This window comes from Impatiens glandulifera, chromosome 9 (genome assembly GCF_907164915.1).
Source record: "Impatiens glandulifera chromosome 9, dImpGla2.1, whole genome shotgun sequence".
Classification (NCBI taxonomy): domain Eukaryota; kingdom Viridiplantae; phylum Streptophyta; class Magnoliopsida; order Ericales; family Balsaminaceae; genus Impatiens; species Impatiens glandulifera.
In genome coordinates, this window is record NC_061870.1 from 32,783,807 (window position 1) to 32,796,377 (window position 12,571).

Genomic DNA, 12,571 nt, shown 5'->3' on the forward strand with positions numbered 1-12,571 from the left:
AAAAAAAAAGTATATATTTAATTGTTTTTCTTTTAAAATATAAAAAATATAAAAAAAATTATAATATTTTAATTTTGAAGAAGTATGCGCAAGTCCGACAAATAATCTCAATTTTAAAATAAATAAATAAATAACTAAAAAAAATGCCCCTTAGACCTGGGTGTGAGACTAGCTAGCAAGGCAACCCTATTCCCTATTCCCTGGTCAGCCTAAAATCTATTTTAAAAAATTACTCACTAAGAATATAATTATATAATATATATATAGGAAAAGTAGGTTTATATAATAAGTAATATTAAATACTGATTGGATACCACGATTTCGGTATATTATACAGTTCAATATCAAGTCTGTTTATAAAATGAAATAAATCTATTAAAGTACAAGAAAAAAATAAATAGGTTTAGAAAAAAACAAATATGTTTAGAGTAAACCTTCTTTGCTTCACAAAATGAAATTAATTTTTAAAAGAAAAACTAAAATTTAATTATTTATATATATTATATATATTTTTAATTTATAAGTATTATTTTGATATTTCTGAAATTTTAAAATCTGGTATTATACCATTTTTTTGGTATACCTACAAAATCTATATTATTGATATTTTGCCGGGTATTTTTTATATAACTCAATATATATTGCCTGTCAATAAGTAGCTAGCTTCCTAATATATATATATATATATATATATATATATAGTTATAGTTATTATATATAAATTATAACAATTTAAAAAATAAAATAAATTTATTTGATTGCAAATGTACCCTAAGATGTGATCAATTCATCTACCACCAAACACCTCCTAGTCCTAGTAGTGAACTATTTTGTGTTTTTTAATAAACAAAAACAATCTTATCATCCATCCACCAAAATATTAAAATACATTTATTTCATTTATATATAATTTAAAATTTAAATAAAAAAAATATTATATTACTTCAACCAATTAAAAGCTCAAACAACTTAATTTTTTTTTATCAAACAATTTCTTTTTCCAAAAAACCCAACAAAATCTAAAATAAGCCAACACAAAACAAGCTCACAAATAGGAAGTCCTTAAACTTCATTTTGTTTACAGTCCTTAAGAATATTATATTGCTAGTGTCAAAAGGAATGAAGCATAATTAGAAAACTTGTAGTCAGTAGTAGTTCACAGTCTTAACCAACAAAACAGAATCCTTGACAGAATAAATAAAATAGGGCAGCAAATAATTGCCATAAATTTATTGTTTTGATGATGACAGACAATTCTACTAATTTTCTTTCTTCTTCTTCTAATAATAATAGTTCACAAATTTGATATGCAAAGAAAATTAGGAAAAAAGAAAATATGAATCTTAATTTACACTGTGGCTCGTCGCTCAGGCTCAGTTTACATGCTCTCTTTTGCATACACAGCAGTGTCCTGCACAACCTTTGACCATTCTTCTCCAATTTTCTCATTGTATGCCACCTGCCAATTTACAGAGATTTTGGTAAGAGATTTCACTCGACGACGATCAAACAAGCTATTTCCAAGGTTAAGGGTTTACCTGACTAACGACGAATCCCTTCACCATATTCACAAAATCAACCTTTCTTTCTTTCTCAAACCTCGTTATTTCAGTCTTGTTATTTTCCTGCATGTACAACAAGATAAGTAATAAACATCATCAATGACTGACAATGGGTGAGTGCAATTCAAAATGAAAAGATAAAATGTAGCAGTGCAAGTTTCTGTCCAAGCTTCAAATTACTCACAAAAATCCGATAATTCTCCAGGCTCAACATACCACGAGATCAGGCCAATAAAACCAAATAAAATATAACAAGAGCCAAAACAGGTTTTTGCTTAAAGCAACCTTTTCTCTGGTGGGCAGAAATACGCAGCAGCAGCAGCCATTTCTAAGAAAAAAATATAAAATAGTGGCACCATTTATATTAGATCTTTACACAAATATGTGATCCTCCTGCCTAACAGGCCCAGATTACCTTAGTTGGAAACCAGATGGGTCACATTTGGAAACAAATTTAGTGTGACCCGCATTTAGAAAATCCAGAAGCAAGAGTGTTTCCAAATAGAAATGTTATATTTGTGCCAGACCATCAGTTACCAAACAGAGAAGGCACAAATTTATACACAGATCTCTATATACATCACTTAATCATCTCCAAACTATTCCTCGTACTCAAATCAGCAAAAATACAACTTTAAGTGATAATATATCCAGTGGAATCTCTCTACTTAGCTTTCAGATTATGGAATCAACTATAAAAATTATCAATTTCTTGCAGAAGAAAGATAGACTGATAATAAGCCCAAGGCTGGGAAATTGAATGAAAATATGAGAAATCTAACACAACATCTCCAATGTTATGAAAAGGGACACCATATCTTAGATATCCTTGACAACAAAATTTGCTGGTATGGTATGGTATGATGAATGTAATTCAACAAAAACATAAAAATTAAATCAAGGAAGAAGCATCTAGACCAGAGTGTTATGGACAAACAGGTACGACATAATGGACAAATTAGTTGATTTAGGACGTTAATAATTTATTGTCCCAATGGCGTGGCGACGCAGAATGAAGACTAGGGTTCCGAAGAGCCAATCAGACAGCGATGACACGTTAGGGGTTATTATATTTCATTATTTCTATTTAAACGAGTTATTAAAATATTATTTATCCTTCCAATTACGTGTCATCGTGTGATTGGCCGTTCGGGACCCTAGTCTCCCTTCCTTTCAAGCAAACTTTGACAAATGAGCAACCCAGTAAAATAAAAGGGAAAACTTCTTCATGGATGCATAGAGCTTGACTACAAAAACAACCAAGGATGACAGATAACATATGTTAGCTAATTTCAAACTTTAAGAATCCAATATTTATTACTCTTCTAGTTGGCTTAACATGTTTGGATGTTGATCAAGCAATTCTTTCATTAACAAAAATATACAACCTCGGTTATCTTGATTCAACGGAAAGTTTAACTACGTTGTTCAATATTTATTACTCTTCTAGTTGGCTTAACATGTTTGGATGTTGATCAAGCAATTCTTTCATTAACAAAAATATACAACCTCGGTTATCTTGATTCAACGGAAAGTTTAACTACGTTGTTCAACTATTGGAACTGATACCACTTCTGCATAAGAAACAAAGCTACAAAATCTAATGAACGGATCAGAATCCAAGACACAAGAACCTACATACCTTTATTCTGTCATATTCTCTGATTGCACAGTTTTTAGCATCCTCAGTGACTCGGACAGCTTCTTTAATCTCTTCTATTTTCTGAACCCTTGACCTGTCACCACCAAATATCTTGGAGGCAGCACTTTCCAGCTTCACAGATCTTGATTGCAAAGAAGACAAGTCTGATAGAAGTGTTTGCACAGTTAACAGAGCACTTGATCTATCTGAGAAAGCATTCTGGGCAGCCAACATGAGACCCAAGTATTCATGTAACGTGTCCTGTAAGCAATAAATAAAACGCGATTTTGGATCATGAATTTCACATATAACGTTAGATAAACGGGTAAGGCAAGTTCAAGAATCAACAATGATGCACCAAAAGACAATTTAAGTTGAACTCAAAGGTGTTCTATTGTTAAGTATGTAGGCATTTACCAAATGCTTGACTGTCTGTGCATTTAATTCCCTTTGCAATCTACTTGCTTTGATAGAAACAGTGGCGAGATTTTTCATTTGAGTGGCCCGAGTTCGTTGCGTGTTAAACACCGCTTGCTCATTCTCGAACTTTGTCAACTTAATAAAAGCTAATCCCATCTCCCCCATTGTTTCACCAAGATCTTCTTGAGCTTTCACAAACACTTCAGCCTGAAACCATACATGAATCATGATAGTAATAGCAAATACTTAATAAACCATGACAAGAAGTTGCAGTAAACCTGCTTAGAAGCATCATTAAGTTGGTGCTCAAGAGTATGCAGCTTCTCTTTCTTAGCTAGAAATTCCTTGTCTTCCTCCTCTACGGCAGGTCTTGAACCACCCCAATCGATTACGACTGACTGCTTTAGCTCCCTGAAAATCCTTAATAAGTCTCTTCCTCCTTTTGCAGGCTGAACTGCATCTTCTGGGGCGATCACTCCAGCAGAATCCCTAAACAACTGTTTTGGGAGCTTCACAGCACCATCAAGCATCCTCGAAGCAACATCTGTACTTGACAGCAATGGTAGTTTTCCCTGAACCTGCAAAAAAACCCTCAACTCGTCGCTCTTCCTGATCTCCGGATGCGATGCCAATCTTCTAAGGTATTTCTCTAATCCAATTCTTCTTTGCTCCACAAATTCCTGCTTTTGCATCACTTGACTCTCGACTACATTTTTATCAGGTCTTGGAGGAACAAAAAGACCTCGATAACCCTCGCTCAAACGATCCGCTAAAGTAACAACATCCCTGAACCTCCTCCGCACTACAAAATCAGATCCCCCGTACTCCGGCAGATTCGTCTTCGTCGTTATCAAGTACGTAATATAAGTGTTCCCACCTGGAACAATCGAATTCGAAGAATCCACTTCCTTTTGAGGGTTTGACACCGTAATCTTCAAAAAATCCGATCTCATCGATGATGATCTCGAAAAATCCCTCGATTTCTCCAATTCATCCCGCCTAGGGCTCTGCACACCATTGACCTGCTCTCCATCATCATCATCGCGAGTTCCAAGGGGACCAAAAACAACGTCGGCGTAGGACGGCGGCTCAATATAAGAATTTCCGGAAAAGGTAGGCTTTTTGTTGTCCCTGGGAATCGGCGGAGAAATAAGCGGATCGCGATCAGCAGGTGTTGTAACAATGGGAGATGATAGAGGATGAGATGAATGAGAATCTGATAGAGTCGTCATCGCACTTCTGAAATCAACATTGGACTTATCAGAAAGAGAATCGTCGATTACTAAACTCTCCATCTGCTCCTTCGATGCGTAAAGCCGAGCTTCTTCGAGGCTATGGTGATTCTCCGGCCCCATCATATTTCAATTACCGATTAGAATAAACTAGTATTGGTTAATTCAACGTTTTTGCTATAGTAGCAAAAACTAAAAAGAAGCATCCATGTTCACTTCTCTAGACGATATTACTCTCTGTATGCGCTGGCTCCAAACGAAGACGACGAAGAAGAAGATGGGGGCGGAATGCGATTAAATACTTTTGCTCTTTTCGCTTCTCATATTTTCATGACTTTTCTTATAAAACATATATCAAGATAAGCCCCTAAACTTTAAATATTGATCAATTTTAACCACTTCAACTTTTCAATAGATTTCCCACAGTTTTTAACTTTTTATCTTCAATAGTTGCCAACTTTGACTAGTAATAATTAAAGTTTATCCTTTTTAATTCATTATAACTATTACTTAAAAAATAAATAGTCTTATGTAGATAGGATCTAACCAAATTTAAATTAATATTACCTAACCTACTAAAGTTTAGTCTATTTAACTAATTTATCTGAATTAGTAAAAAGCTAAAAATCCATTAATTAACTAAAAATCCATTAATTAGTGTAAATTTATTTTTTCAACACGTGGACATACAAAATAAGTGTAACAAATGATAATAACAAAACATTTCACATTTCAAGATGTTTTAAAAATGTAACAATAATGTTCCAATAAGTTATATTGGGTAATTATTAAATATTATAACACAAGTCAAATAGGGCAAATCAACAAGCTTAGCTTAATTGGCAAGTTGCCACAAATACAATCAAATTCAGTTCAATAAAAGTGACGATACTACTGAAATCTGTGTAATCTGGAAGGATCTCCAAAATTAAGCTTGTCAGATAAGCCAACTATATAATTTATAAATATATAGTAGAAATTTATTTTATCTCAATCAAATTCATCAACAAACAAATAAAATATATATTTAAAAAATACTCACATAGTTTTATAAGGTGGAAATGAAGCTAAATATTACACTTAAAATAGAACAATCTTAAATATTATCTGTTCATACCCTTATATGAAGCATTAATTTGAAGTGAACCTAGATCAAATGTGAAATAATAATATGTGGCAACTAATAAGGACACCACATTGAATCAATTACTGCATCAGTTGACCATTTTCACTAAATTAGAGTCTCACGTTCAGATACGACACCTGCATAGGCATGGCAATGTTGCCCCGTCGGGTCGGGTACCTGAAGGAACCGAACCATTCGATTCGGATAATTAATTTGATTTTCGGTTTCGGGTAATTTCGGGTCGGAACCAATCGGTTCCGGTTCGGTTCTGGGTACCTAAACAAATTCAGTAATTAAAAATCAAAGACATTGTGCGTTCGGTTTGTGAGAAAAAAGGAAGACGGTTTGTGAGAAAGAAGGAAGAAGAGATACAGTAGAGAGAATTAGGCTTGAACCTGTGATCCGATTTTTTTAATAGTATCTATTTATATATTATATAATATATGATTGTTTGTTTTATAATATTTTATAATTTTTTTTATTAAATAATTTTTCAAAGCTTAATACATATGAAGTAAATTTTTTTTCATTAAATACATTCATAATATAAAATATTTTAAAATATTAAAATTTTGTTCAATTTGATCCAAATTAAGTTTAAAACATAGATAAAAATTAAAAATACATTAATAAATTAGAATGAGTTAAATAACTAAAAAAAATTCAAAATCGGGTTCGGTTCGGGTTCGGGTCCGGGTACCCATCGGTTCCGAACCGATATTTCGGGTAATTTAAGAACCTAATTTTTTCGGGGCAACTTCGGGTCCGGTTCGGTTCGGGTCGAAAACCCGGAAATTTGCCATGCCTACACCTGCACGTAGCCACATTAGGTCAACATAATAAAAAAGTATAGTAGAATTAAGAATTAAGCAAGCAGATGGTAAACAAAAGATGAAAACTATTCTATAATATAATCGAGTCCAAAGGTTTATGCAGTGGAGATATATCATTCATTTGAACATAGAGATCTATGACGAACGAGTGATCAAGCTAAACCGGATGGTATTGGTTCAGATCAAGATCTGGAACAGTTAACAGTGATATAGATCGTGAAAGTGAGAGAGAGAAAGCGAGATTGAACCTTGTATGATGAGTTTGGCCGAGAGAATCAGAAATTCGTCGGTCGACGAGATCGATAGAAATGCCTGCTTGCTACCTACTGCTGGTGTTGGAGGTGTGAGCTGAGCCTGAGATATAAAACGTCTGCTAACCGCTTTAATTATTATCAATAAGGTTAATCTTTATATTTTACTAGGGAAAGTACTATTGAAGTCTTGATATGAATTGATTGATAATTTATAGGGATATACAAAATAGCTATTAAAAAGAAAATGAGAATCTTAATTTAAACATATAGTCATTAACAATGGTAAATCAATTCCCTCATTATTCAATCATTTTTGACGCTTTTCTAATATATTATCCTTAAAAATCAATTGGTTTTCTATGTGTGTGTGAGAGATTAATAATCCTGTGAACAAACTAAATTAACTAGTTATGTGATCCTACCCAAACGGACATCATGACCCTTTCCTAATTGATCCACCATTTTCTCTCTTTCAATGACACTTACCATAAATAAGTATCTGTTTCTTATATATATATATATTCAAAATGAACTCATATGCTTTACTCAGTACTAATTAAGAGTCTGAACAAGCTCAAATTCCTTCTTCACATCCTATTCTGTTTTCCCAAGAGAAATTTCCTTCCTTTCTCAAAAACAAGGTACGTATATGCATGTATTCTGTATAATAAGAAATTTATATTTCTATTGGATTCATGATGATTCTATCTCTTCCTTGTAGATGGCTTTGAGCAGAGAAGGCATTCGCAACCTTGTAGGAATTATAGGCAATCAATCATCTTCTCTTTCTCCTCCTCTGATTAATATTCTTTTTACAGCCCTAATTTCCACCCTTATTAACACATTAATAACGTCTTCTCCATGCAGGAAATGTTATATCTTTCTGCCTCTTCATGTCTCCACTGTAATATCTCTGAGCAAATAATACAAGTCTTATAATATTATATTGTAGATTCATGGCACATACTAATTATCCAAGAAAAGAGTCACTTCGTGCTTAATTTTAGTATTTATTAATAAAAGTGTTGCAAAAAAAGGATATTAATAAAGAAATTATGCCTAATTTCATTAATCCACGTTTTTGAAGAGATCTTAATGTTGGTTTGGAAAAAACCCACAAATTAATTATTTTGTTCATTTACGATTTTATTAACTCATTTCAATTCATATCATCATGAGTTGGTATTGAAATACTGAATGATTACTGTGAAATAATGAGAAATATTTTATCCATTAAAAAAAAAGATAATTAGGGAAATTATCTATATATATATGGTGTTCCCATGCAGACCAACTTTCATAGCTATTTGGAGGGCAAAATCAGTTCAAAAGTTCAAGCCAGATCCATACCTTGCAACTCTACTAAATTGCGCTATGTGGGTTTTCTATGCAATGCCCTTTGTTCACCCAGATGCCCTTTTGGTAGGAACCATAAATGGCATCGGATTTGTCGTTGAGTTAGCTTATGTTATCTTCTACTTCTCCTTCGCTGGCATGAAAAAACGCGTAAGTAGCATTGATCACTTGTTGCATCATTATTGGTTTCCGCATGCATATTCTAATAATATTTATTGCAATTTCTTCAGAAGATGATCACAGTTGCCCTTAGCGTTGGACTTGCTTTTATGGTCTTCATAATTGCCATTACTATGATCGTTTTCCACACCACCACGTATAGGTCCTTGATTGTTGGAACAATTTGTGTGGTATTGAATGTGGTCATGTACGCTTCTCCACTAACGATCATGGTAAGTTCTTTTATTATCTTGCATTGATCAACGAAATTATTGTTGTTATTTGAAAATGACCACACATGTGACAAAATGACAGAGCCAAGTGATCAAGACCAAGAGCGTTAAATACATGCCCTTTTGGATTTCCTTCACAAATTTCGTTAATGCAGTCATTTGGTTGGTTTATGCTCTCATTAAGTTTGATCTCTACGTCGCAGTAAGTTGAAAAAATATTTCATTTCTTCTTATAAATTGTTTATTGTAACACGTTAATGATTTGACTTGTGGTTTTGTATAGATTCCTAATGGTTTGGGAACCTTCTTTGGTGCCACGCAACTGATTCTCTATTCTACATATTACAAATCGACCAACTGGGATGAGGATGATGACAAGCCATCTAACATTGAAATGCCCACCCGCGAAATCGAGTAAAAGGCTAAAGTTGAATGATGCCCCTCAAGATAAGGCTAAAGTTGAAATTATTGCCCCTCAAGATAAAATGCCTAACTAATCAGACCATGATTTTGGTTATGGGTTTAGCTTTTCCATTTTCACTTAGGTGTCTTTTGGATGGAACATGGCTATTTAATAAGTAGAGGCATATGTTATGTTATGGCTTTACAAATTTTGCAACAATGATGAGTTATATGATTTTTTTCTTCTCTAAGAATGGTCATTTTATATTACATGTCGAGACAACTATTTAAAAGAAATTTTGCAAAAATTAAAATTTAGAGAACCCGTCATTATAAATGAAGTCAATTCATTTTAAAAATGTTAAATAATCTCAATGAAAAATTCGATGATGGACCCAACAATGAGACATTGCCCAATAGAATCGTTGGAAATGTTAGTGAGCAATCATCGTATTCTCTCAGAAACTCATGATAATAAGATTAAAAAAGAAAAGATATTTTATTTCAATTCATATTCTTTATGAAAATACAACTATTTCTTTATGATAATAAGATTAAAAAAGAGAAGATATAGTTCTTTTCAGGAACCGACAATTTTTTTTATAAATAATCGGCTAAACGACTTCAGGTTTCGAGAAAGGGAGACCCTTCTTTTAAAAGGGTTCCGGATTTGGAAAACCGTTAATACTACATTGTTAAGTACATTTTTTTACCCTTAAGAGTCGTCGAACACCGTAATTAACCAGCTTTATGCCTTACCACTCATTCGAGTCCCGAAGCAGGGATGAGGGGTTTGGATAGTAAGCTTAGCCCGAATTCTCTCTAAAACGTTATGAAATTAAAAATTTCCCGATTTTGTATTATTAAATCTCTTAGCTTACCTTCCTCTAGAATCTCATAAAAAACAAACACCAACCTCGTAAGGGTAGTCTCACTTAAAAATGAGATGAAGAACTGAATTAGGATTTAATACAAAACATATCTGGCTCAATTAAGTGTCGCCACCTAATTTACTTATTAAAGAAATTATCAAAGAAATAAAGATATTTGTTTTGAAAGGTCCGCTGTGTTTGTGATCGATTTTTAAAAACACTTTTTTGATCGACTAGTTTGAAAATTCTGGAACGCTTTTTTAAAAAAGTTTATTTTGAAAACGTGAGGGGAATTAATTTTAATATTTGAATAATTGAAGTTTTAAAAATTAGGATAGCGATTAATTTTGGTCTTTTTTTTAAAATTTATTATAGATCTATGTATCGCTGGTCAGTTTAGCGAAATACTATATAATCACAATTCTGATTAGTGATTATATAGATTTAAGTATCGCTGGTCAGTGTAGCGAAATACTATTTAATCACAATTCTACTTAGTGATTACTATAAATCTAAGTATCGCTGGTCAGTTTAACGAAATACCAATTAATCATAATTCTGCTATATAGATTTAACCATCGCTAGTTAGTTTAGCGAAATACTATTTAATCACAATTCTGCTTAGTAATTATTATAAATCTAAGTATCGCTGTTCAGTTTAGCGAAATACTATTTAATCACAATTCTGATTAGTGATTTAAGTTCGAAGTTAGACTTTCTTATTTTTCAAGGCACTAGTTTTTTTCAACGTTCTTGAAATATTTTCAAGAATCGGTTCCATACTTTCTTCCTTAGAGTGTGTCTAGAGGAAACCACATGTAACCAATGTTCTTCGAGATTCATGCTGTCACTTTTAGGGACTTGTCTTTTGCCGAGACGTTTCGCCCTGAGTTTTTCAAGGGATTTGTTCGCTCGAATGCTTAATCTTTCAACCATTTATCATGAGGTTGAGTCTCGCTTCTCAATTTCGAAGGTCAGTCTGCTTAAGATTCTAAGGCATTGGGCTCTTTTTATACTTAGGGTATATTTAATAGAATCGGTACATTCTTGTTCTTGCATTTTCAATTTAGACAAGAGTCTAGATGAACAACAAATGGTGATTTTAATATCTCAACCTCTACGAGTATTGTTATATTTCCTTCGGCCTCTTTTCTTTGTGATCGGGGTGTAGCCATGTGTTAGGCGTTATATTTACTAATTTAAGCTAACTATGTGACATATAAAAGGAATGTTCTTGATTAGTGCATCATTAATTGATAATTAGAAGGAATCCCTAAATTAGTGCACAATTAATGTAACGACTAGAATTAGTCCTATAAATACCCTTGAAGTATTACATTGTAAAGCACGAAGTATTTTTATCCATATATTACTTTCTCTCTCTAAAGTTCTTGTGTTTATTCGAATGTTACTTTGAGTAAGGCTGACTAGTTATTCAATCTTATGAAGATCATAACTAGTGTCGCACGGATTGTTGGTGAAAAGACCAAGCCCGTGATAATTGGTTTCAGAGCTGAAATGACAAGGAGATCGGAAGAAAATTCAAAGGTCGTGGACGAAGTAAGGGCCAAGATGGAGACGAGCCCAAAACCGCATGTGTTACGAGGTATGGCTCTTTTGAGTTTTTAATTATGCCTTTTGGTTTAACAAATGCTCCTGCCACATTCTGCTCCTTGGACAAGTTCGTTGTGGTGTACCTAGACGATATTGTGATATATAGCAGAACACTAGAGGATCATCTGCAACACCTGCAACAAGTTTTCCAGGTACTAAGGGAAACTGAACTGTTTGTCAAGAAAGAGAAGTGTGAATTCGCAAGTCCAAGTATTCATCGTACATTGGCGCTTGTGGAACATGGGTACATTGGCCCCAGATGAGAGACGACATTGAAGTCTACGTTAGGACGTGTCTTGTATGTCAACAAGATAAGGTGGATCAACACAAGACTCCGGGGTTGCTGGAGCCTTTGCCAATCCCAGAGAGACCTTGGGAAAGTATCTCCATGGACTTCATCTAGTACTTTGAGAACCTTGTATGATTGAGCTTCGACCCACTTTGTGAAATAATCGATAGCTACAAGGATGAATTTGTGTTCGTTTGAAGCGTGAGGATAAATTTTTCCGATGATATATATTCCCCATTTCACACTTTTTAACATATTGTACACATTTTGTTCCGATATAGATGAACTGAGTCATTGAACCTTCTTGGTGGGTTAGTCATTGTAAATTATGATGAATATGAGTATGTTGTGTTCAACAGAACAAAGTCAGTTCGAACCCCTTTATCAGTTCGAACCCCTTTGTCTTCAAGTCTTTTCGTCTTTCTTGATTGTCTTTGCACCTCATGTGTCTCTCTTGATCGTCTTTGCGTCTCACGCGTCTTTGCGTTTAGAATCTGAGTAGTAAAGACACAAAGAAAGAAAACTCATACAACCTTCGTGAGTTCGGAATGCTATTTTGTGGCAGTCACCTGGGTGC

At 33.6% G+C, this 12,571-nt stretch overlaps 2 protein-coding genes across 2 annotated transcripts; one reads left to right on the forward strand and one right to left on the reverse strand.

Annotated features, from left to right (window-relative positions):
* Positions 1–1,105: 1,105 nt before the first annotated feature.
* Positions 1,106–5,130, reverse strand: LOC124914030 (sorting nexin 2B-like). Its single transcript, XM_047454489.1, has 5 exons — positions 3,903–5,130; positions 3,622–3,831; positions 3,205–3,465; positions 1,539–1,625; positions 1,106–1,459 (listed from the first exon to the last, which is right to left on the reverse strand). The coding sequence occupies exons 1-5, from the start codon at positions 4,980–4,982 to the stop codon at positions 1,379–1,381; spliced, it is 1,719 nt and encodes a 572-aa protein (XP_047310445.1). The 5' UTR covers positions 4,983–5,130; the 3' UTR covers positions 1,106–1,378.
* Positions 5,131–7,790: 2,660 nt separating this feature from the next.
* On the forward strand, positions 7,791–9,284 carry LOC124916279 (bidirectional sugar transporter SWEET5-like). Its single transcript, XM_047457004.1, has 6 exons — positions 7,791–7,836; positions 7,937–7,973; positions 8,359–8,575; positions 8,656–8,817; positions 8,900–9,019; positions 9,101–9,284. The coding sequence occupies exons 1-6, from the start codon at positions 7,791–7,793 to the stop codon at positions 9,233–9,235; spliced, it is 717 nt and encodes a 238-aa protein (XP_047312960.1). The 3' UTR covers positions 9,236–9,284.
* Positions 9,285–12,571: the final 3,287 nt, after the last annotated feature.